The sequence below is a fragment of the Camelus dromedarius genome, chromosome 11 (genome assembly GCF_036321535.1).
Source record: "Camelus dromedarius isolate mCamDro1 chromosome 11, mCamDro1.pat, whole genome shotgun sequence".
Taxonomy (NCBI): domain Eukaryota; kingdom Metazoa; phylum Chordata; class Mammalia; order Artiodactyla; family Camelidae; genus Camelus; species Camelus dromedarius.
In genome coordinates this window covers 18,507,015-18,534,682 of record NC_087446.1, presented here as the reverse complement: position 1 = coordinate 18,534,682, position 27,668 = coordinate 18,507,015, and the positions used below count along the sequence as shown (strand labels likewise).

Sequence of the window (27,668 nt, the reverse complement as noted above, 5' to 3'; positions counted from 1 at the left end):
CATTAAGGAATTTACAAAGTGGAGATTTTTCAGTTAGTATTTCTTGTATTTCTTTAGAGATCAGAGCTATATTTGTAGGAAAGCATTTGTCTTCATTAAGCTATCTTTTTCTAGACATTCCAGAAGATGAACAGCTTCAAAATGGCAGGGGATCATGTGAATGGACTAACTTAGCAATGTTCCCCTCCTCTGAGTCATGGGGCTAGAATCCTGCAGTGTGCCATTTATAAGATTCTATTAAACCTTTACAGCATTCCAATATTTGATCTCTTCCCTATTTGGTTAGAAACCTCATCTTCTTATCTTACCTAAATAGATCCCTTAAAAGAGCAGCAATAATAAGCAGTGGCTGAAAGAATTAAAACTTTAAAGGGCAGCATGCTGATAAAAGCACGAGATACTTTTTCTATCAAGGATAGTTTCACTGTCCAGATAACTGTAAACTATAGAAAAGGAATAAAGATGCCTGGGAATTCCACAACAGTAATGATTCTGGAAGCCACAAACTTTTAGGACATAGAATCAGAGAATTAAGGGGAGATTAACACCTAATTTTTCATCTTCTAGGAATAAAAAACGGTAAGAGACACAATTGTTCCAAAAATTCTCATATCAGCAAAATTTAACCAGTATGATGTGTTGGAAAATAAGGTAGAAGGTCGTGGCTGAAAAACAATGAAGCCACTAGAATGAGTTAAAGGGAGGAGCCAGCAAAGCAGAAGGACAGGCTGTGGATCCCATCTGCCAGATCCTCAGCTATGCTCCGTCATCTAATTCTTGGTTTGCGACTCTCTCACATAATCAAATTTCCTAATCTCTCAATGCATTTGTGAAGATTATTAAGTATAATGGCCTATTTTACTAACATCACACTCCAACCAACCGAGCTAACCAGCCAAGTGCTCTAACGGTCTATTTTAAAATAAAGATTTCTTTTCAAAACAACTTTTCTGTTACATGTCTTACATTTTTGTCTAAGAACCTTGCACTTGTGCCTCTGCATTTCAAATACATGTTGAGCATTTTTTTTCCTGCTATTTTTAATCTGCTGGGCATTCTGGGCATTCTTGGTATTTACAGTTTACTAATTTATTTCCTCATATAATCTCACCAAAGTTGTGGCATGCAGCATATATTTTGAATCCTGATACCACCCACCTAGAAATGACTTAACAGGTGCCATCCATATTAGTAACTTCATCTTTGGATGAGGTTAAATATAGTGCTGAATAAGCTCCTACAAACTTAGTTCTGGCCTTTTGGGATGAGTTTAGTCTCAAGCTTATTAAGGAAAGATAGCAATAGATAGCAATTGACACTGAGAGTAAGTATGTCTCAAAATCTCTCAATAATCATGCTAATAAATTGCTGAAAAGACAAGCTCCTAATTTTTCTTATATATATATAATTAAGTCAATGTTATTTGAAAGAATTTTTGTTGAATTTTCTTTATCTGCTGTAAAATCAAATTTTTTCTTTATAATATAAGGTAACTAATAGAGAATGACATGGAAAAGAGCACATTGGTATTATCTAATATTCTGAAGTCATTATCGTATTGATTTGAATCCCTTCAATTTCTATGCAATCCACTTTCATATAGCCACCTCTTCACGCAATCGTATCCCTTGATGATATGTGACAAAGGAGAAAGTATTCTTTTCCAACATTAAATCTTCCACACAGACTTCAAATTTCCTCCTCTGCCACTTCTTTGAGGATTTGGCATTGTCACATGTCTGCATCCTCCCCTCTCCCCACTGCTTCCTCCTTCTCTGCCTACTTCCCTCCCCCTCCCCGCAAGAACTTCCCTCACCCAGCCTTCCTTTCAAACTATATATTTTTTATTCTTCCTTCAACAGGAAAGTCCTCAGAAGATTACTCAAGACTCCATGGATACCTGTACCTCTCAGTTACTCTTGCACACACGATCACTCTACAGAAGATGTTTACATAAAGGCCACCCGTGCCCGTCTAATTACTAGAACTAACTTTTTTTCTTTCCGATACTCTGACTCTGGGTATCTGAAAGCATCTGCCACAATCTGTTTGTCTTACGTTGCCCAGTCCCACTGGGTTAGTCCAAGTAAATGCTACAGCTTATGCTACCATAACTACTCCAAGGATTAACAATCCACATCTGCCAATCGACCTTCCCAGCGATGGGCTCATTCTCTCACCACTCCTTCCCTCTTCTGATTCCTACATGTCTGCTCATCATGTACACGCGAGAACCACAGCTTTCTTCCTTTCTGACTCTACACAGACCTCCAGGGACATCCCATCCTTGTCTGTGGTTCCGATCATTTTCCATGTACTAGGTACACTCTAACCAATACCTTACTTCTGACCTTCAGAAACACATGCCTCACTGCCTCCAACCACCTCCTACCTGATGGTCCATCCAATGGATACATCAAACTCTACTTGTCAAAATATGAATTTATCATCTTCCCCCTTCACCTTTTAAGCTGTTTTCTCCCTCTATAATAATCACCTTGTTTAGTGGTAACTCTTTACTCATTGAGGCCAGAAAATTGGGGGCCATTTCTTACTCCCTATATTTTTCATCTCCCACATCCAACTGAAGACCAACACTTAAGTGTTCTACAATCCCCAGAAAGCACCTAGAGTGGTCTTTTTTAACCTTGACATCAGATCATAACACAGCCCAGTTCTAAAAGTCTTCCAAAGACTCCTTAATCAACTTAGAGTAGAGTAGCATACAGACTCCTTTCTTTGGTCCAACGTGATCAGGCTTCCATCGTCCCCTTCCATCACCTCTCACTGTGCTCAAACCACAGTGGTCTTCTGTTTCTGCAACACACCAAGCTCACTTTCTTCACAGTACTTTTGTTCTTACGTATGTAACACTGTTGCTATGACTTATTTTAAATATTTGTTCCTCTGATCCTCAAGTGTCCCCATGCCTGGTATCTGATGTGCTCAGTTAATACTGCCTAGATACGAACTACCATTACTCATCAATGTACTGTAGATTCATAACACAAGAAAATTTCTATTCTTAAAGGCTTAAAACAACCCAATAAAAGTTATCAAGTTTGAAATAATTAAAAAAAAGACAATTTGTAACCAGAAACAGTAACAGACCTAGTTTTACCTTCCCTTTTGTAATTAAACACAAACAGCAACCAAAGGCCATGAAAGATCAAATATAAAAAAGAATTGGCCAAGTAGTTCTATGAGTAAAGATAGTTCTCATTATTACTAATGCAGCACTGCTTGGTTGTTACACAAGAAAGAAAAAGGCAACATCCTGTTTGGAACAGATACATGAAATTTATAAGCCTAGTCATAGTATCATAATTCTCTTTACTTTCTTGTCTCAGTTAAAATCTGCAATTTTTATTCATTAATAACATAGTGCCACTGACAATTCTTAAGAACAGAGGCAAAAATAATTCAACCAAAAAAAGTTACATTTGTGTCATATGTATTCTTCTGAAGCAACATGCTGAAGGCATGCCAATTTCAGGTTAAGAATTCAACCACATCAAAAAAATGAGGCTCCAAGTCATTCTTACTCAAAATTCAATGTAATTCTGATGAATACATTTTAGCTAGAAAAACCACTGTTTCCATAACATTTGCATTTCTCAGGTTTTGGTTTTTCTGTTTGTTGTTTTTTTTTTAATCAGAAGCAGAAATATCAACATAACATGTATACTAGATGTTACAAGACATTTGGAGGCTGATAGGTAGGGAGTAATTAAAAATAAACAGTCTGATACTCCTAAGAATATTTTCAGAATCTCTGGTACAGATGTTTCAGATAAATATGTAAGGACTTCATCTCTATCCAGAGTTATGAGCTTTGGAGGTTTATTTATTTATTTTCTGTCATAAAGTATTAGCTGGGCTATTTACTGGATTCCCTATAAGCAGACTCAAACTGGGATGACAGCAGAGAAGGTTAGAGTTTTAGCATCCAACCTCTCTTTATGGTTGAAATAATGAAAGCAAAACTGATAGTGTTGGGTTTGAGAAACATACTCTGTACTATTCAGGGATTATAGAGCTTTTTAAATATGAAGTCCTAAAAATCCTTTAATAGGTATTAATTCATGAATGTGCTCTTTTAAAAGTTTGTAAGCAATACTATTCTGCATTTCCATATCAGTTTAGAAAGTAAAGAATGTCCTTAATTATATGACATTATCATACATTAATTAGGGTTCATTTTACAGATGAGAAAGTTGAGGCTCAAGAGAAGTTACAAGTCTTCCCCTACATCATGCAGCTTTTATTGTAGCAGGGTCTGAAGGTATCATAATTGCTTTCAGTAAAACTTCAGGGAACAACTATAAATAATTTTTATAGAGTCATCTTTGTGCCCAGAGTAATTAGATCAGGAAGTTTCCTTAAAACTGAAGTGTTTTACAGAGAATCTTTCTTTATGGTGATTTTCTCACAACAGTGGCACAGAGTTCATGACATTGTAATAGGTCCTTAGAGTGCTTAACACACACACACACACACACACACACACACACACACACACACACACACACACACACACATTCCCCAGACATGCTAGTTAATCATTCTTTAAAAATAAATTCCTTTTACTATCTTGGATTTCAGTTTTCTGACACTAAATAAAGCAGGCCAGCAGGTCAAAAAAGTACATTTTTTTTTCATTCTTCCAGTGTCTGACAATTAAGAACTCATTATTTTTATTTAAAATGCCTATTCTGTACTAAAAAGAGCTTAGGAGGAAACCCCATCTTGTGGATTTTGGCTATCATTCCTGATTATATCTGCTGACATAACTTCAGTTAAGGCATTTTGGTTTCAGGTTGTCCTATAAAATTAAGTTGTGGCTATTTAATTAAGAAGGGGTGAGTTTTTTTTATCTCAGCAATCTATCAATCTATTATTTTCTTATAAAACTTTAAGGTTTACCAGTTGGTTAAGATAAGAGAGGGCTGGGGGTGAGACAGGCCTCTGGATAGATGAGTTTCTGGAAAAGGCTATGAATCACATCCCCTAATCAGTCCCTGCTCAGCAAACTTTCAGCAGCCTGCCTGTGCAGCTACTTCCAAAAGTGTTGAAGAGTCTGTGTGTTTACACTGGACTTTGTTATGAACAAAGAAAACACTATTTATGTATTTTTTTAAATGCACATGGCAAGTTCTGTTCCTCAAACTAGTTGTTCAGACAAAAAGGCTCCACTTAAAATTGAAATTATTGCCAATTTTGGATTCACTGCCATCAAAAACAGTGTGAAGTGAAACTATTCAGATATCAGGAAAAAAAATGTCAAAAACACCCCGAGATAGGTTATTTCAATGCTACACATATTTAACTCTATTGTTTCTACCACTTCTTCATAAATTTCACCCAAAGAAATATATATGATAGAATATGATCAAATGGTTTCTCAAACAAGCAAGAGGATATGCAAAATAAATTTCTAGTTCATTTATAAATGCAGTTAAATCTGGAAGTAAAGATAAGCATTATATTTAGAATAAACATGATTCTTACCATCTGAGATTGACTCCTAGGACATCCATTGATATCTTCAACTTTTTCATTTGCTAAAGCCAAGAAATAAAACAGAAGAGAGAAAAAAAGAACAACATGCTTAAGCAATGAAGTGAAACACACACACAAAAAAGGAGACTAAGAAAAAAAAAAAAAAACCACCAAGCAAAATGCTGCTGCTGCTACATTCACTCTGTCTCACAAGCCGTGTACAAGAGGACACACTTGTTAGCAGCCGCCAATTCCATATGCACAAATCAGGCAAAAGGGGAAAAAAAAAGTGAGTGAGAAGGAAGTTGCTGCTAATTCTTTAGCCTGTGCCAAATGACTGCTGACATGAAACCTTTCACAATTGTCCCCGCTGGATCAGGATACAGTTTCAAGGAATCTCAGAGTGCCTAAGTTGCTCCAGCTAACGAAATGAACACATGGGAGACATATGGTTTAATGAAGCGTTCATTTCTGACATTTCACTGTATGTAAAGATACAGTTCTAGCCATTTAAAAGTATGGCCAAACTGCCTTTTTCCAACGTCCTCACATAAACATTTTAATTAAATCACAGGAAGAGCTGCACACGTCTCAGAGACATGTGGAGTGAGTTCATAGGCATTCAGCTTACAATGTATTTTTACCAAAGTCAGGGGTGGGGGGAGTGGGGGCAGAGACTTCCACAATTTCTCTCAGAGGGCAGGTCTTACCAATGATCTGGATGATTTCGGCTAGCAGTACTCCATCTGCAATGTCTTGTTGCAAATCCTTGATCAGCCGCTTGTGGCCTGATTTTGCTAGGTAGTGGTTAGCCCAGTCCGTGTAAATCTGTTGAAAAGAGGAAGGGAAGAAGTGAGATGGGACGAGGGAAGCAAGAAACAATCAAAATGCTTAAGACAAATGTTGGATTCAAAGGGATGTTATTCTGGATCACATTCCAGTTTAAGAAGTCATAGCTCCAAAGGAAATAGTTGTAAAATAATTTTTAAACAGCTCTTTCCCCTCCACTTATCTCTTGTTTCAAAGGGGGATGACTCACCCTCTTTTAAAACCAGGGACTAGTCACTTGTGACACAGCAAAACTCCCTTCCTGGATGACTACTGAGGAAGCTCCTGTTTGCAAATCAGGTTGCCTTTTTACTCTCTTTCCCTTGGTTCTATCATACTGTACATAATACTGCCTGTCCTTGTAAAAGGAAGCCACCTGGACTGATTTACACAGGAATGTTTACTATACAAATTCGTGATTCTCAGAGAAGACTTTATTAAATTTGTCATGTGAGATAATATATGTGATAATATTTTGGCATCATTTTATGAAATCATTGCAAATGCCTAAGATGCTTTATTTGGACTGTCATCTCATTTCAGCCTCCTGAAATGTGTTTATATAAGAGAATAGAGGAAGCAAATGCAGTTGTTACACAGAAATTATAATACAGAAATGAAGAGTGGGTTATGAGCCACAAGGTTGGCAATGTGACACAGAGTAGAAGTATCTCTTCAACAACAGATTATGATACAAGAAAAAACTAGAGCTGTTAAAAAATTTCACAAAAGTAAAATGTTACTAGTTTTCCAAATGTTATCAGCCCTTACCAGTGTAATCTAACTGTAAGGAAATAAACAAGTTAAGACTTCAACATCATGAATAGGACATATTAGTACGTTGATTACAAGGCAGACTATAATACGTGATGTGATAGAAGAATGCAAAATTGGAAATGAGAATAGAGGAAGAAAATTAACTGAGACATATACACACAAAAATTTGTTATAGAAGCCCTGGAATTAGAACTGGCAACATAAAGAATCTGAAGACACCACAGAGGGCGTAAGATACAAAAAGGCAGAAGAGCAAAGGAATCAGGGGCACAGTTGTTCATTACATAACTAAGGCAGGATGCCTGAAATTAGGACAAGTTACTGCAAAGGTAAGGTGTGCCTTATAGTCATGAGCACTGAGTGCTGAGAAAATTGTAAAAAAGAAAAAAAAAGAAAAGAAGGAAGGAAGGAAGAAAGAAAAGAAAAAAGAAAAGAAGATTCTTTTTAAAAAATTCTAACGAAACCAATACACATGCTTTTGTAAAAATAAAACAAAACAGAAGTGTCGAAACTGAGAAGTGTCGAAACTGAGAAGTGAAAGTTTCCCGGTAACTTGCAACCCGATCCACTTTTGAGTATTTTGGTATATAGTTCTAGATTTTTTTTTCTATGCCTACACACTTCACCACATGACACCATATTACACACACACACACACACACACACGATAGAATGTTTAACCAAATCTAGTCAAATTTTATATATCACTCTGAATTTTTCAACTTTTTATGTGGCAATGTTTTAATAACACTTCTAAAACTGTTTCACATACACTTATCTCACTATTTTTGATGTTATGTTGTACCTAATACCAATCTCCCTGTTGAAGGATATTTAATTTGTTTAAATATGTTTCTATTGCATCCAAAGTTATAAGAGGCATCTTATATGCTTATCTTTGCACATTCATATTCTAGTATTTTTTACAGGACCAGAACCTAAATGGGGCTGCTAAGTTGTGTGTGTGTGTGTGTGTGTTTTTAATGAATCCTAGATACATTGCAAAATACAACAAAGAAGAAAAAGAGAGTGTTCCTTTACCATAGAAAATACAAGTGGCATCTTAATACATATGTAGTGGGATTAAGCGTCCTGAAAGACATAAATGGAAACATTCTGTTGCATAAGGAAAACATATATGATGGCAACAAAACATCTTTTTTCTCCATGTTTATGATCTTGATGCTAAAGATATTAAAATGTGAGAAGAACCACCCGCACAACCGTCTCCTGAATTAGAATACAAACACGTGATTTCTAGACAGACATTCTTTTATTTGGTGATCACTTTCCTCAATTAATATTTTTTTCTGCTTGTATTATTGTAAACATTTATTTTATACAGATTTATACTATCTAGAATCTTAACAAATGAGCACTTTCCCTTCATCTATACATCAATCAAATGACAGCATTAATTTTTGGCTTTCTGGTAGAAACTTCAGGGTGAGCCAGGCTTGATTGGTGCCTACCCGCTAGGCAGAGAGTTAGCATGACCAGGTAATCGACATTAAACGATCCACAAAGATGAAGAACATGTGTTCTGGAGTCAAGTAGCCCTGGCCTGGAGGCCCAGCAAACCACTTACCAACACTGGGACCTTGAGCAAGTAACTTATCCTTTATAAACCTCAGATTCTCATCTGCAAAATATGGATAATAATAATACTTACACATTATAGGACTTGTCAGGACCAGAGAAGATGACACTTGCAAAGTGCTTGTCTCAGAACTGGCTCTGAAGAACTGCCTGCTATTATTATCACTGTTATGGCATCTAGTGTTATTTGCTAAGATGGCTTCCAGCAAATATTTGTTGATATTACCATTTTACAACGGTTAAAAAATTTGAGAGAACTGGCAGGAGAGGACCCAAGAAACTCTACTTCTTACTTCTAACACTACTCACATCTCTGACTCCTCCTGCCTTCTAAATCACTGGGGCCACAGATATGTTCAAACTCAGAGGAATGTATCCAATTTCAAGGCTGCGATGTTCTCATCCAGGCCTGCACTGCCTCCATCGTGACACCACCTCCACCAAACTCCATTTTTTTTCTTTTTATGAAGGTGTTCAATTATAGAAAAAAATTACTTATTTAAATATACACAGAATGGAATGTATTAAAAATAAAAACAATAATATTTTCATTCTCCAAATGCATGTCAACCATGCCTTCGCCTCTATCCAAATCCCTCCTGGGACTTAGGTGAGAAAACAGATGGGAAGCCAGCTGGTTGGCTGCAAGACCTTGTTGGGAAAGCCTCTGACTGAGCTCATGAAACAGTTTCCTACTTGGTCCAGGATTTCTTCTAGAGGAATCCCACGCCTATGTGCTTTGACTTGTCCAGTGTCTCTAACATGTGGAACTTTGCTCAGACAATGGCTGCGACCCAGCTGCAATCAGTAAAATCTATTCAGACTAAATGAGTGTATTTAAAAATTAAGTCTATGTACTTTATTTTACTCATTCTTTTGAAGAGACATGTGTAAAAGATACCCAATTCAAGTAAATCAGTGCCTTCCAAAGGAGGTTATAATCCAGATGAGGATGTATAAAATAATGACAGAGCAATTTCTACATATTTTAATATTATATATAAGCTTTATTTTTCTTTTAAGAAATTAAAAAATAAATTAAAAAGTGGAAATATGAAGAGCATTTTAATGAAACAGTCTTCAAGCAGAGGACACATGGTATATAAATATATTTAAAACATCAATGAATTTAGTGTAATAATCTGATGAGGGAAGATACAATCTTGTCAATTGTCATTAGAGTCTGTTGTTCAAATCAACACAACAGAATGGTAAAGTCATGTCTAAATTTTGGATCTGAACTCCAAAGTTGCCCTTGATTCATTTCTACAAAAAATAATCACAGAATTCAACCTCTTAGCCTCAGCTGAATGAGCTAAAAAATGTATGGTAATGCATTTTGTAGGATTATGGTATGAATTAATTATAGGGTTTTTTAATGAAGACATTGATATAATTGGGAATGATATCATATTAATCATAAATCAGTATTTGGTATCTTCTATACCAGGGTCATTGAGTATTTGAGTCATCAAGGTTCTGACCAAAGCTTTAAATAATCAATTACCTTCAAACATCTGGAGCCAGTTTTCTTTAACTGTTTTAACTGCAATATTGTGAACATAAATGTCATCTCAGATAATAATTATATTTCACTTAATTCAGAAGAATTAATGAGATTACATTTACCAAAGTGCTACTTAGAAATCCTAGCACACTTGTATGCATAATAGTTCATTTACAGCAATTAAAATAATAGAAATTGAAGGCACCATGGCATATTTTATATTTCACATTTATTAGCATGGATCTTGGGGCCTATTATGCAATAGCAGGAATTCTTCGAGGAACATTCTATATGGTTGGAATTTCTGTTCTGCCACTTACTATCCATGTGAATACTGACTGAACATTTATTTCCTCTCAGTGTCAGATTTTTCTCATCTGTAAAATGAGATAATGGCAATAATAGTATTATTGACTAATGGGATTATTGTGAGGATTGAATGGATTTATACTTTTGGAACATGGCCTTTCACTTACTAAATATTTGTTAAATGTTAAATAGTATTACTAGCTCACTGTTTTAATATGAAATATATTTACATTAGAGTAAGTTTCTTAACGTTTTACAACAGTATCATTGTCAAATCCTTAAATATTAGCTATCTAGCCAAATGTAGTCAATCTAACTGAGGAAAACTGCTGGGATTTATAATGATCTCTTAACTTAGTCATCTGTTCCTCCACTATGTCTTTTACAGTGCTAATTTTAATTATAAAATAATAGGGTCACATGGAAGGCAAAATTCCTGATTTCAAGCTATACTGTAAAGCTCTGGTCATTAAAACAATATGGCACTGGCATAAAAACAGACAAAAAGACCAATGGAACAGAATTGAAGGCTCAGAAACAAATCCATGCAGACATGGACAACAAATATTTCACAAGGGAGCTAAGAGCACTCAATGAAGAAGAGAGTCTCCTCGATAACTGGTGCTGAGATAACTGGATATTCACATGTAGAAGAATGAAACTGGACCACACTGGATATATTTGCCACATAAAAAAATGAACTCAGAATGGATTAAGATCTACAACCATGAAGCTCCTAGAAATAAACATAGGAATGAAGTTCCTTGGCATGGGTCTTGGTAATGAATTTGGGGTATGACACCTAAACCACAAGAAACAAAATAAAAAATAAATAAATGGGACTACATCAAATGAAAAAGCTTCTGTACAGAAAAACAAACCATCAACAAAGTAAAAACACAAACAATGGAATGGGAAAAATATTTGCAAGTCATATATCTAATAAGGGATTAATATCCAAAATATATAAAGATATCATGCAATTCAACAGCAAAAATACAAATAACCCAATTGAAAAAAATAGGCAAGGGTCCTGAATAGACATTTCTCCAAAGAAGATATACAAAAAGCCAACCTGTATATAAAATGATGCTCAACATTACTAATCAGGGAAGTGCAAATTGAAACCACAATGTGATATCATCTCACACCCATTAGAATGGCTATCATCAAAAAGACAAGAGATAATAAACAATGGCATGCATATGAAGAAAAGAGAACCCTCGTGCACTATTAGTGGGGTTATAAATTGGTACGACCATGAGCAAAAACAGTATGGATGACCCTCAAAAGGTAAAATTAGAACTACCATATGATCCAGCAGTTCCACTTCTGGAAATATATCCAAAGGAAATGGAAATACTAACTCAAAAAGATATTTGCACCTTTGTGTTCATACCAGCATTATTTAAACTAATTAAGACATTGAGAAAACCTAAGGATCCATTTTTGTTTGTTGGTTGGCTTTTTTTTGGTGGGAGGTACTTAGGTTTATTTGTTTGTTTGTTTGTTTGTTTTAATGGAGGTACTGGGGATTGAACCCAGGACCTCATGCGTACTAAGCACACGCTCCACTACTAAGCTATACCCTCCCCACTCTAAGTGTCCATTGATGGATGAAAGAAAAAAGAAGTTGTGGTACATATATAAACATACTATTAAGATATACATACACATAATAGACTATTATTCAGTCGTAGAAAATGAGGAAATCCTACTATTTGCAATGATATGAATGAAACTTGAAGGTGTTATGCTCCCTGGTCTATTCACATTATTGTCTTTGAGGAGTCAAATAGGCTTTTCTAATCCATACCAGACAGAAACCGTTTTGAAAACTAAGAGTTTCAATGGAAATAACGGAGCTTCTACATTTTAAAAATCAGCAAGGGCCTATCAAAAGGAATAGCATCCTTGTTTTGTTTTGTTTTTTCCAATTCCTGAAAACCATATGGAATTATCTAAGAAAAAGCCTTTGATCCAAGATAGTACTTGAAATCAGGACAGGAAGAATGTACAGACCACATATGGGAAAGTACAAAAAGCAAGGAAGATGTGAGGACAGGTTATAATAACTCCAGTCTGGCAGGCATCATCAATTTCACCGCTCTTCAGACAGCAGTGTTGGTGGGCAATGACAGCCATGAATAAGATGTGGCGTCATGGTGCCATGGTAACAGTAACTATGCTTGCCAACGCTCCCCAGACTATCAATTCTGAGAGAAAAGATGCACAAGGGAAGGAGAAGAATCTGGAATTGACTGAGCCTTTTCCTCAAAGACTGAGCTTTAAACCATAAGTGACTGAATACTCTGAATAGGGAGAAATAAATTTTATATACATATATATTATATTATTTTTTCATGGCACATATATGTTTTACTTTTTTTTGTAAATCAATTGTACTTCATTTGCTTTCATATTCTTTTTTTTTCATTATAGGTTACTACAAGATATTGAATACAGTTCCCTGTGCTATATAGTATAAACTTGCTGTTTATCTATTTTATATATAGTAGTTATGGTATATGCAAATTTCAAACTCCCAAGTGATCCTTTCCTACCACCTTCCTTCCCTGGTAACAATAAGTTTGTTTTCTATGCCTATGAGTCTGTTTCTGTTTTATAAATTAATTTGTCTTTTTTTTTTTAGATTCCACATATAGTAATATCATATGGTATTTTTCTTTCTCTTTCTGGCTTACTTCACTTAGAATGACATTATCCAGGTCCATCCACATTGCTGCAAATGGCATTATTTTATTGTTTTTATGGCTAAGTAGTATTCCATTGTATAAATATACCACAACTTCATTATCCAGTCATCTGTTGATGGACATTTAGGTTGCATCCATGTCTTGGCTACTGGAAATAGTGCTGCTACGAAGTTGGGGTGCATATATCTTTTCAAATTAAAGTTCTCTCTGGATATATGCCCAGGAGTGGGATTGCTGGATCATATGGTAAGTCTGTTTTTAGTTTTTTGAGGAACCTCCATACTGTTATCCATAACAGGTGCACCAAACTACATTCCCACCAGCAGTGTAGGAGGGGTCCCCTTTCTCCACACCCTCTGCAGCATTTATTGTTTATGGACTTTTTAATGATGGCCATTCAAAAAAGCTGTAATTTTGTACATCCCACTTTATGACTCAAAAATCCAAGAATGGTAGGCAATGTTGGACAAAGGAGATTAGAAAAATTACAGTGTGGAATTAAGATAAGAATCATGCTAATTTTAGTCAGCTTGAAATTTGATCACAGGCTGGGTCTTCTGTTGCTATCATAGAACTGATGTGACCAAAAGATCATGGAGTTCAATCTCATGACTCCTGCACACTTTTCCAGAAATCTCAATACTGAGGGCTACAAGGTACTATTATAAAATGAACCCATTAAAAGCTCTTGGTAATATCAATACCACCACAAAATATGTAATAGATTCACCAAGGAAATGATTCAACTCAGCTAGTTTATTTCCCAGTTTTTACTTCAAGGAAAATACTATTTATGAAGCTAAAAAAGAATTTCAAGTTGAAGGTTGATTAAAAGTCAATATTAATGAGTCAACAACCCCATAAAAATCACTAGGTGGTCTATAGAGAAGGGCAAATTCTAAAGCAAAATGAAATAAACTCTGATAATTTCCTTCTGCTTTTGCTTCATTTCTTATACCCAATCTGACCCAGTCTCCTTAACACCTCCTGATCCTTCTTCTCCATTACACTGTAGTCATTCTGGTTCCGCCTTTCATCATCTCTCATCCAAATTGCTTTAAAAGTCCTAGAAACCGTCTTTAAGTTAGGCAGGTTAAACATTAAACTATTCTATACACTATAGATAGAGATTGCTTTAAAATGCAAATCTGATCAACCAATTTATCTTCCAAACTAAAAATCACATAGTAACTCCTACTTGACTTTATAATAAAAGTTTCCTTATGAAGCCAACTAACTCAGGGGAAAGCATATTCCATGTATAAGGTACAGGGATAATGAAATTTACAAAGGGGCAGGTGTATATTTCATATTCTGAATTTTGAATTCACTGAATATTGAATAATTCCGTTCGGTTAGAACACGGTAGGAGATGCACATGAAAAAACTAGAGAGAAGAGGGTAGCAATAAAGTAGGGGTCCTATAGAAAATTAATAGGGCTGTATCAATATTTTTAGGTGAAAGTTAGCTTATTTTTATGTAGGGGACATAAAAATGACAGCTACGGCTATATTTCTAAACTCTAGCTCTGACGCAGTATGAAGAATAGTTTCAAACAAAGTAAAACTGAGTAAAGGGAGACTACTTGAGAGGCTAACACTTAAGATGTAAGACTTCCATTTTCTGGTGGTAAAATAATTTTTCACCCTGTATTTTCTAGAAATTCGCCTTCAAAACAGCACGAAAGTAAAACCAAAACTCAAGTTGTATCTCCCATGACCACAATATACGAATATTGAAAGTAGATGAAAAAGTGATAAATGAGTTAGCCAAGAGGAGTTAAAAACCATCAAGCCCACAGGAGCCTGCAGAGGGAGGCATCAGAGCGATGCAAACAGATGGTCCCACAGAACCCCAGAACAGCTCAGGAAGTGTGGGCAACAGACAGAATGGAAGGTGGGGTGAACCAGACATAAGAACTATGTGACTACTTGCCTCCCCCTCAAACCATCAAGAGCCAGGAAATAGAGGCCAGGGAAAGTCCAGACTTAGAATTACCAGTCAGACAGGAGGGTGGAGGCATAGGGCTGATAACAGCAAGGGATGAAATGAAATCCTACATTCTGATGTTGAGACTCCAGCAACTGTCTTCCCCTTTTAGGCTCTTCCTCCTTCAGAAATGCAAGATTCAATCTCCCCCCTTCCTTATACCAGCCAGAACTGGAAAGTCCTCCTGTGACAACAATGATCCCCTAAGACCAACAGACATCCACATTCAGCGTACCCAGTGAATCAACCAGCTGGTCAGTGGACGACCTATAATGACACCCAGAGGACACTAAGAAATGTGTGTATGTGTGAACATTGCTTTTCAGTGTCTCCCACTGGATACATACAGAGATGAAGGTCAACGTACATCTGATGAAATCCGCTAAAATAGAATACAGACACCAGACAGGCAGATAAAAAATCAGAATCAAACAGAGTCAAAGGCAGGAACAAAATGAAACTTCAAGGAAGTTATAATATGGGCATCTCCTACTTAGTAGACATCCAAAACTTCCTGGCTTATGGACTTTGGGCCATCTATGCACAATCCACGTACATGATACAAACCAGACTTGTGCGATGTGGTAGCCTTGAGAAGTTCATACAAAAGAACTCTAAAAATGTCATTTTTAGGATTTAAGGAAATATAAATATTTCTTAATTTTGAGAAGATTTAATTTTTGGATACAAAGAAGAAAACTCCTTAATGATTATTATTATATTAAAATTCTGGTCCAGGGCACATATATTACTAATAATATATTCCACGTGAAGGGATTCACAGTCTTAAGTAAACATGATTAAACTTCATATACATGCAAATATGTCTTTCTCCATTATTACTGCATTTAATTTTTCAAGTTCTTTGAGAGTTATTTACAATCTGAAAAAAGAATACACCTAGGCTGGCTACTGTACTTATTTCGACACATAAAACAAATAATCGACATCGTACACAATCCTACCCACCCCACTGACACTTTTGGTATATAGCTGTCGAATGCATCCCTTAACTTAAGTTTCAAAGTTTACTGAAACTGAAATTCTACTGATATTTTCATTTACAACTGCATTTATCTGTTTATACTTTTATCTGCAAATTGTTAACTTGGAATGTAATGATATCTCTCTACAGCCATACCTCAGAGATACTGTGGGTTCAGTTCCAGACCACCCCAATAAAGCAAGTATCTCAATAAAGCAAGTCACGTGCATTTTTTTAGTTTTGCAGTGCACGTAAAAGCTATGTTTACACTATGCTGTAGTCCATTAAGTGTGTGATAGCATTATGTCTGAATAAACAATGTACATACCTTAATCAAAAAATACTTGTGCTATACAGGATAAAGTTGTTGTTTATCTATTTTATGTATGTTAGTATCTGCAAATCTTGATATATACGGTTTAGCACAAGGAATTATATTCAATATCTTGTAGTAATTTATGGTGAAAAAGAATATGAAAACGAATACATGTATGTTCCTATATGACTGAAGCATACCAGAAATTGACACATTGTAAACTGACTATACTTCAATAAAAATATATTAAAAAATACTTTATTGCTAAAAAATGCTAACCATCATCTGAGCCTTCAGTGAGTTGTAATCTTTTTGCAATAGCAACATCAAAAATCACTGATCATAGATCACCATAGCAAATGTAATAATCCTGAAAAAGGCTTAAATACTTTAAGAATTACCAAAATGTGATACAGAGATACCAAGTAAGCAAGTGCTATTGGGAAAGTTTGATGCAGGGTTGCCATAAACCTTCAATTTGTAAAAATAAACAAACAAACAAAACCCCACAAACAAAAACAAACAAACAAATCATAGTATCTGGGAAGCGCCAATAAAGCAAAATAAAATGAGGTAAGCCTGTATTTTCATACTGGAAATAGGACATTTTAAGAGGGACAGAAATAGACCTAAATGTAAGGTGACAAGAAGAGATAGAGTTTACTGTGATGGCTATAGTATGTCCTGATTTTTTTTTTCACTTGAGTTTTTTTTATAGAGAAAACAATGAAGTTCTAATACCACAGAGGCATGCATGATCAAATTAAATCAGCCAATATGGACCCAGCAGTGAATATTTCAGAATGAATTCTACAGAGAATACTACATTTTGTAAATTTTTGGAAAAAGGAGTTGGATATTACAATTATACAGTGCAATTCTGGTACTAATTTACATTTTTTCACTTCAGTTGCATGTCCACCGCCACCTACAGAAGCACAAAAAAAAAAGGCTACATAGTATTCTTTCTCCAAGATGTAATATCTATGAATAATATTGTTGAGAGTAAGGCACTGTTTTCAGTGTTAAATGGTTTAACTCAGTCAACCCTCAAAGCTCCCTAAGAGGAAAGTACTATTATTCCATTTTAGACACGAGGATCTTGAAACAGAAAGGTGAAGTATTTTCCCTGGGTCTCAAAAGTAAGGGTGCCAAAGCACCCAGATATTCTGGCTCAGAATCTGTCCTTTTAGCCCACACAAAAGGAAATATTTCATTCACGAGCTCCCTTAATTCCAGCCTCCTACAGTTATTTCCACTGCATCTGACACACATCTCAAAATATGGGGGAAAAGCTCCTTTATTCGACTGCTACAACATCTGGCGTGCATAGAATGCTCTATGGGGAATCCATCCTAACAGCTTGCGAAATTCTCAAACCCAGGTGACAGCATGAGCTAAACTCTGCATATTAAACCGTTACCAAAGAGTATTTTAGAAAAACCGTTAAGAGAGCTTTTGGTTTTCATACTTTTCGGGGGTGGGGGGGAGTGGGAAGCACGATACTTGAAATTCTTTTACCTTCTTTTTATCTCAGTCTGATAATTGACGTAAACACTGCAAGTTGAATTCAAGGTAAATATTAGCAACTATCCTTCAAAGGCTAAATAATATTGCAGAAAAATATGCGTAAGAAAATAACAGCAATGAAACACAAAGTTAGGAAAGAATAAACTTCTATTAGTCTTAGCAGTTCAGTGTTTCTAGGCTTCTGACCTAGGTATTTCCACTCACATGCCAAAAATTAGCAGAATTGACTGACAGGAACATTTAGCATCAACCAGTAGCTCTCAAAGTATGGTCCCTGGACAAACATCACCAAGGTCATCTAGGAACTTGCTTGAAATGCAAAATATCAGTCCTCACCCTAGATTCACTGACTAGATATTCTGAAGGTGGGGCCAGTAATCTGAGTTTTAACAAACCCTCCAGGTGACTTTGATGTATGCTAATATTTGAGACCACTGTTCACACATAAAAATAGTTCTATTTCTAATACTTTAAACTGTGTTTAAATATAAAGAGAATCCCATTTCAATGTAAGTGAAAAGTTATAAAAAGCCTATTGCTTATATAGTATTTTCCCTGTCCTCCTAAACTTCTCTTGCTACCAAAAACAAAAACAAACAAAAAAACCTCACAATGAGCCCAGAAATACTGACTGTAAGTACTCTTGGCAAACCATTCATTCCTATGCTAAATGCTTTAAATTTTTAGTGATAAATGTAGGCATCTATTTCCAAGTTTTTTCAAAATAAAAAAAAATCATTATTTAGAAAGAGGTAAACAAGAAGTGGTTTACATTTACTTAGACTAAAAACATTGAACTTGGAAGCTAAGAGAGCACATTTCCTGCTGGGCTAAAAAACTGCAGTGGAAAGTAATGGAAATAAAAATGCATCACCCCTGGGATACTGATACACCCATCCAGCCGTCTGCTAGGCTGCAGGAATGATATGTCTGGGGACAAAAAGAGACTTTACAAAATATTTGTTTTCTTGCCATCTTTTTTCGGTTATTGTTGTTACACAGATTCTAAGCAAACACATTATTTGGACGATTTTGTTGATTTCCATTGGGGCATAGCCTACTTCCATATATATTTGAAATTTTTGAAACCATCATAAATTATAATAAAACACATATATATGTGTATATACATGACATATGGCGAGATCTGTCATCTAGTCTGCTGTTTGTTAAGGACACTTTGATGTATTCAATTTACATTCCAATCAGACACAGTTATATCGGCTTCCTGCAGGTAGTTTCTCACCAGTGATGTGCTATAGCTCCACGTTGCCACGGGTAGGGGCTAGAGCCACACCACTCCAAGACTGTCAGCCATCAGCAGCTGAAGTGCTGCTTTGTCACCCTGCAGAGTAAGCCTGCTCACACAATGGGACAACCACATCAGTGGTCTCCTGACCCCTGAGAAAGCATCAAGATTTTTGAAGTCATCACATTAACCGTCACCTTGAAAATCTCCCAATTTCACCCCCAAATCCTTTCAGTTTTTAATTGTACCCCAACAGCCAGATTGCTAAGGATTCGATATAGATTCCTTACAAGTGATCACACTAAATTAAGTAAAATGGAAAATAAAAATAAAAGTAGGAAAAAAAAGAAACCGAAAAGGCAGACTGCTCACTGTATGTTTTCATACTGTATTTATACACAAATATAAGGTAGCAAATACAAAATCAAAGTTTCTAATTTGGCCAATATTTCCCGTTCAAGCCTCTAAATCGAATTTGACAGTCTTTTTTCCTTTTAAGCTTATTTCAGGGATTTAAATTGTTCCTCAAGACGTACGTGAAACACGGTCTAAAACATTCACCCAACGTGGAACACTCAGGAATAGTTTCTCACTAGGCAGGGAGGTTGATCTCAGTTGATGCTGTTCTCACACGCCTCTGAGAAAAAAAAAGTCATATTTTTGAAGAGTTTCAGAAGTGGCGCCTGGAGTCAGAAATTCTGGGCTCCTTTCCCAGTCCCACCACTTACTACTGGATCTCGAGTTTCCTCCTTTTTAATGCAGGGATCATATCTTTATCTACCCTGCCTATCTCAGAGGATTACTGTGAGGATTAACTGTAACAGAAAACATTTGCAAAAGCAAAATATACAAAATAAGGCATCATTAGCATAATCAATGAAACATGTTACTCATGAATTACATTTAAAAACATATTCCCTCCTAAAATACAGTAATTTCAAAGACGTATTACACATGCATATTAAGATCAACTACATTTTTATTTTTTAATTGCGTTAATGAGACCCAGAAACTAATTTATTTCCACAAAATGCCCTTATCTTGAATTTCTTCTCTGTTTGTATCTGATGTATGACTTAGTCTATTCCTAGGAAGGTCATATATCAGCTATATTTTGACAATGGATAATTTTTTTAATGGAGGTATTGGGGATTGAACCCAGGATCTTGTGCTAAGCATGCTTTCCACCACTGAGCTATACCCACCCTACAGACAATGGATCATTTTTATGAAGAGCTGACCCGACCAAGGATGCCGTTCTGGCTGCTTCAATGACTAGAAGTGTCCCCAATCCCACCCCTTGTCAAAGAACATGTTACATTTTAGCTACTCTTCACCGAAATCGGTGTTCCACCTCCCATAGCATAGAATACCATCTAGCAAGCAGCTTCTCACAAGGGACTTCATTTCCATCTCTCCTCTCCTTGCATTTAGGTAGGGAAATGGGGACTAGTTCTCATGAACAAAATGTCAACTAAGGTGATAGTCATCTCTTCCAAGCCTGGCCCATAAAAATATCCCGTACGCCATTCTCCATCCTTTTTACCCTCAGAGCAGAACATATCTAGGAACACAGAAGCCCCAGAATGAAAATGGCAGAGGTTTCATTAGTACAAGTTCTTGAGTGACCAAAACAGAGCATCCCAACTCCACATTCAACAAGCAGGGAACCTCTTGGATTGTGGGAGTGAGAAATCAACAGCTACTGTGCTAAGCCACTGAAATCCAGGTGTTTGTTACAGCCTGGTGTTCATTTAAATTACAGAGGCATTCTCCTTGCAGCCGAAGACTCTTCACAGAACGACTCCCCTGTGTCCAAGAATTTGATGATGACTCCAACAGAGGGGAAGAGGAGATACTCCTAACTTCACTTCCAGAGACCATCGCCCTGTAGCCACAGTCCATCCCAAGGACTTTGTCCTCATACCTGGTAATCTTTTCATTCATTCATTTAATGTTTAGCTTCTAAACACTTATTAAGGGCTCTTTATCACTATGTATGCCTCTACCTTCCTTCTGAAGCTCTGAATGTGGATTCCCAGCAGTTCCATTTAACTTGTTGCTACTGGTTTTCGGGTGGGAGGATGGGCATAGGTTGGTTAAATTTCCACAGTTGTGATCCTGAGAACTTGGGCTTGAAATATAATATTTTGGGTTAAAAAAAAAAAGATAAAAACAGGACTAACAACTGAATATATGCAATATCCTAAATTTGCTTTACATTTTACAAATGGGTCATCTCATTTATTCCCCACAATACTCTTTTGAGTTGAGTAGAGTAGGTGTTAAAATTATAGCACTACTTTATAGATCTACAGGATGGGTAATATGAGTTTAGGTGCACTGTTCAGGAAAACTAACCATCATTTATAACAGTGTTTCTATGGCAATGGTGATTCCAGATTTCAGTAAAATACATTTTAAAGATTTTGGAAGACAATCAACTTCTAAACCCATCACTGCCTCTCTTATATTTTAGTTCCAACATTTGTGTGTACATGTGAAATTAAATTTGATGGCTTATAAGTTATGTAAAAGCACAAGCATTGGTTTTTAAAATTCAGAATTCTTCGCTATCATAATTTAGTTGGTGAAATTCTGGAGTGATATACATTTTTTTTTCATATTTCTCAGATTGGCTTTAGGCTTGCCGTACACCCCTATAACATTTCTTTATTCTCGTTTTAATGGGCATTTATATGTCAAGAAAATATCATTTATAATATTAATTATAGTATTTAAAAACAAGAATTAAAATAAATGCCTAATAGGCAAATTATTATCACAAAATTTTACCCTATGAAAAATTAAGTAGCCATGAGGAAAAGAAATTATGATGCTTTATATCAAAATTAAACAGTACAATGCAAAAATGCAGAATATAAGAATATAAATGTGAATATAAAAAATACTAGAAGCAAATCTGCATTTCTCTATATTTAACAAAATTCTGTAATATTATATTTCTTATATCATTAAAATTGATTTCAAAGCATTACCTCACAGGTAGTATAGAAAGAAATAGTAAGAACACTTTAAGAGCATTTGTTTTTATTTTCTAGAAAAAAGAAGACATAGTGAGACTTTAAATTCAAAGCAGTAATATGAAATCTCATTATTACTTATCACTGACGCAGAGAGAATCACAGGTAACAAGAGGAATTTGGGACCACAGATAATTTGAGAGACACATGTCAACAGGGCAAGAGTGAAGCCAATTCTAGACAAAGGTTGGGGCCACAGTTGGCACGTGGTCTGAAAGGGCAAAGTGCTTGAGGATGGCCCATCCAGGTCCAGAAAGTAAGAAACTGGTGAGGGATTTTCACAGAAGGAGAGGAGTCGAGGCAAGAGAAGAACTGAAAATCAAAGGATCAGACAAGAGCCAGGATGTTTCCAAGAGCCCGGTGACCAGAAAAGCAATTAGGAGATCAAATGCAAAGCACTAGCCTCCAAAAGGGCAGAAAACTTTAAAACAACAGCAACAACAACAGAAACCACTCTGATTCACAGCTCAGAGATTTTTAAAACAGAGGCAGGAAACTATCCCAGGGTATCTGTTCGGGCATCTTCAGGGAGAGGAGGTAATTGGAACTGATGGCTAAATTAAGGACTATTTTCAGGGCTGACAGAGGCAGCATCATTCTTAAAGCAAATTTGGAAGCTCTTGTACTCAAAGCTCACTGACACAAAGATTCAGAGTGAGCTTTGGTCTAATTGCCACAGTTCCCACTAAGTCAGGAAGGACATTTGTACCAATACAGCATTGACTCCCACGTGCTGGGCACTTTACAGACATTATTTCATTTACCTTCCAAAGGATCCTATGAAACAAGCATCCTTATACAATTTACCCTCGGGATTTGTGGATGCAGAACCCAGGGCTGTGGAGGGTCAACTATGCAACACCCTTTAAATAAGGGACTCAGTGTTTGCAGAGGGTCCTGGAACCAATTGCTTGCAGATATCGAGGGACCACGGTATTTATTTTACAGGATCAGACCAGTTTCCCAACTTGCCCAAAGTCAATAAATAGCAAATAACAAGCCAGCTCTGAAACTGCTCCTCTCTCTCTCCTATACCCATACATTTTCACTGACACCATACCATCTTTCTGTTAGTAGAAACAAACGAAAAAAGTACCATTAAAATTTTTTTGAGATGTTTGTCCTGGTACTGTCTTTATATACCCATAAAATAGCTGCTTTCCTTAACAATGCCACTTAAACCCTACGTTTCCCAGTAAATTTTTCATCTTTTCACATTAGAAGGCTCATGTTAACTAAACAGTAAAAGGATTTAGTTATGAGAAAGAACTTACTGTTAAACACTCTTGCCCAAGTCAGTCCCAAGCTGCAGCTATTAACAGGATTGTTTTCTTTCTTTCTTTCTTTTTTTTTTGGCTCTAATATATTTGAATTAATAATGATCACAATTTGTTGATTATTTCAGACTGTGAGTGTCTATGACTTAGCACATATGGCTAATTCTGGAGTGCAGGATTATAAAGTATATTATTGCCACATAACTACAGTTCTTCAACAGTTCTATCAATAATAAAAGTGAAATTTGATTTTCATCTCTGGAACTTCATCTGTTTTCAGTTGGCATGGACTTAGTAGAACATTTACATTTCAAAAATTTCAAATTAAAATTTCAATAAAAAAGAACAATTATAGAATTCCATATTTTTCCCCATTATTTTTATTGAAGTGTAGTTGATTTACAGTGTTGTATTAGTTTCTGGCATACAGCAGAGTGATGTAGTTACAGATATAAATATATACATATTCTTTTTCATATTCTCTTTCATTACAGGTCCAGGTCCATATTGTAAAAGGATACATGTCCTTAGTTCCTAGATTTACATTAAAAAAAATAATAATTCACATCTTTTCTCAAACTTGTCTAACTATTAGGTTAAGCCTTTGTCAAAAAGTCTGTTGAGTATTTCACGTATATCTACCCTTAATTTTCAGCTTCTCTATTAGGAGTTGAGCTTTGGGAATGGGTATCCCTTTCATGTTCTCTTGATGGGATAATAAGAAGCTCTCTTTTCTAACCAGAATTCTCTACTCAGAAAAACCTACGGACTTCATTCCTTTTTGGACAAGGATTTGAGCAGATAACCCAACCGAATGTGAACGATGACCTTTGAAGGTCGAACACTTTCCACATTCACCAGGTAAATCAATCATCAACGTCACCTTATTCTTTGATAATCTTCTTTTTCTCAACACAAGGAGCATCTCATGTGTAATACTTTAATACAACTTTTTATGACAAACATTGCTGTTAATATCTGGATTTATGTTTGCAAATCAAGGAGAAAGAAATGGCAAATATTTGACTACCTGAGTGAGAAGGTGTTTGAGTATTGGTACATAAAAGGAAGTCCAAATATTTGTACCTGTCTCCCAGATAGTGCTAATTTTCACAATATATATTTCTCTAAAACTTTATTTTGACTTTCCACATTACCAAATTAACTGTGTTTCGAGAAAGATGCTATGAAGTATTTCTTCGTTCTATGAAATTTCTAAGTAAAAAGGTCACTTGGGACTTAATTCATTTGACACTTTTTTGGATTTTTATCGTGTTTTTTTAAACTTATCTTTTCCATTTTCTTCATGTCCAATATGAGACCATTCTCAAAACAAACTCCATTTTTTTTTTAAGCAAAAGAAAATAGCTTGAATTGGATAAAGGAACTGAGAAAATTGAGTACAATATGGAGCATAGTATTCTTTATTCAAATCTGAATTATGAGTTTCAGGGTGCTATTTACATATGCTGAGTAATAGTAATGATAATAATAAAATATATGTAGGTCTTACCATGTGCTAGGTGCCAAACTATGCTCTACAAAGGTACAGTTAACACAATTTTCAAAACAACACATTAAACGAAGTGTTATTACTGTTATTTACAGATGAGGAAACTAAGGTTTAGAGGTATTAAGCAATTTGCCGAAATTCACACAGGAAGTAAGTGGCTTAGACTGGGCTCTTCAGAAGCCTAACAAAGGCTGAAACTTTAACACTATGCTGTATTTTAAATGCTTTCGATAAATAATGCTTAAAATAGTGGTAAGTTTGAAACTTGCCCTATTTATAGTGCCATTTCCAAAACTGAAATATAAATGATTGTGCTGTCCTCTGTGGAAATCATCAGTCCCTTCAATCTCCAATCACACAGCCCTGACAATGCAAAAGGTCACCAGGTGACAAGGCTCCATTACATTGTCATAAGTTGAATAAACAGTGGCCCTCTGAGAAACAGAATTCTGCTGATCTGATCGACTATAAAGCAAAGTGTGTATAATTGTCTCTGAGAACAGTGTGCATGAAGATTGCCTCAATGAAAACACATCTATCCTCAAAAAAAAATAGATGTTTGACAAATTAATATGAATTCTACCTTGAAAGATATAAAGATGCCCTTCAGTGGTGGCTAGGTAACATCTTTCACTTTAAGAAGTAAGCTAAATTACAGATTCAGAAATTTTTATAAATTATGTATTTTGGCAAAACAGGGTTAAAAAGTAAGGCACAAGGCAATGGCTTACTGAGACATGATGTATTCCGTGCTCTTCCCAGTTCAAATTATGCAAAGTTGCAATAGTGCTGCCTGAGTATATTCAGAAGATAAGCTGGACCCCAACAGCTCAAGTCAATACTCCCATATTTGAAGTCTCCCCCTCCACCTCTGCGTCAATATTTGAAGTCTAAATTAACAACATTCATATGGGTCTCTGATGAGGAAGTTTTAAATACCCTGATTCACATCTATTTACTTCATTTGGTGTGACCCATGTTTCAATTCATGTGGACACCTGGCCAAGATTTAGCAGAGCAAAGGCATCTTTGACTGCACTTTAACCCTCAGCTCACCTTAATCCATGATTAAGGGCCTGCTCTTCATGCATCCATTTCTTTTTGCCCACAGACAACAAACATCTGTTCTGTTTATTCTCTTTCTGGCATATGCAAACCCATTCCAAACCTAAGTTTCTCTCCTGAACTCATTCACTAAGGATACCAATTCTTCCTCTGTCTTCTCTTTGAAAATACTGTTTCCCTCATGATCCCACCAGACCAGCTCTTGGGTTCATTCTTTCCCCTTCCTTGAATGAATCACCTGGTCAGTTGTATATATTTTTTGTGGTAGAGTGTAATAAAGTTATCCTCTCTTCCCATAATGATATAATCTCTCTCTCTCTCTCTCTCTCTCTTGAGACTCTCTCACTTTGAATTGGAGCTGGGCATTTGACTGGTTTTGCCCAACATTACTCTAGCAAACATGACACAATTAGAGCCTGGAAAAGCACTTATACAATGGACCTTGCCTGCTTGCTGCTCTTGGAACTCTGAGCTGCCATGTGAGCAAGCCTAGACCATTCTGCTGGATGAGGAAAGACTGTATGGAGAGAAGTCCCAGTCATCCCAGTTGTATCAGATAAGGCCATCATGGGCCAGCTTGACAAGAGCCATCCAATCCTCAGGAACAGTCACTTAGCTGACCACAAACATGAGTGACCCATGGAACACAGTTAAACTGTCTTGATGAGCCCAAGCCACACTGTTGATCCACAAAGTTGTGAACTAAATAAATGCTTGTTGTCTTAAGACCTGGAGTTTGGGGTTGGTTTTAAAGCAAAAGCTACCTGACACATTTTCCAATAATTCAAAATAGGTGTGAATGTGCTAACAGAATCAATAGCTAACAGCTCTAGACTAGCTGACATAAAAGATCCCCACAATACAGACAGACTGTAACCAAACTCAGTCAAATAATTTCTATTTATGGCTCACAGGCTAACAGAATGCAGATGTCAAGGGTGAGATAATAGAGTCCCCCAAAGAAAACAGCTTTGTACGAAAACTTGTCCAAGGAAGGGTCACAAAGTGGTGTTTGACATATCTCATTTCAGAAGAGCTCTAATAATTGCAGCAAGGGGGAATCTCTAGGATCCAGAAAGAAGAGGAAAATATCACAACTGACCATTCCACATCAAAGGTCAGAATATTATTCTTTACGTGTATGTTCAAGTGCTAATGCTGGATTTTGATTAAGTCAATCTAAACTTTATATATAGTTTGTTGATCTTCCTGCTAGAAAACAGTGCTGCTGACCAAGTGCAGGTGAATGAAAGTGTTTCTAAATTCCATTCTATGTTTTCCATCTTTAAGAATAGACACCATCGATTAAAGGGATCCATTTAGTCACAGCCTTTGGATACAAAAAGTCATTGGATGAGTGAGGGTCCAGTCAGAAAAACAGAACTCACTCTAGGTAATTTACATAAGAAGAATTTCATTTGTGGCCATCGACTGAAATGATAAGGCAGCCATGAAGACAA

The 27,668-nt window shown here is 36.1% G+C and overlaps 1 protein-coding gene across 5 annotated transcripts in view; it reads right to left on the bottom strand.

The window, feature by feature from the left end:
• NAV3 (neuron navigator 3) overlaps window positions 1-27,668 on the bottom strand; it is a 730,605-nt gene that overhangs the window by 216,926 nt on the left and 486,011 nt on the right. For all 5 annotated transcript variants that reach the window (XM_064491553.1, XM_064491556.1, XM_031463093.2 and 2 more), the window contains 2 exons: window positions 6,213-6,330; window positions 5,512-5,564 (listed from right to left, as the gene is read on the bottom strand). In XM_064491553.1, the coding sequence (XP_064347623.1) occupies window positions 5,512-5,564; window positions 6,213-6,330 (171 nt within the window). The remainder of the gene's footprint in view (window positions 1-5,511; window positions 5,565-6,212; window positions 6,331-27,668) is intronic.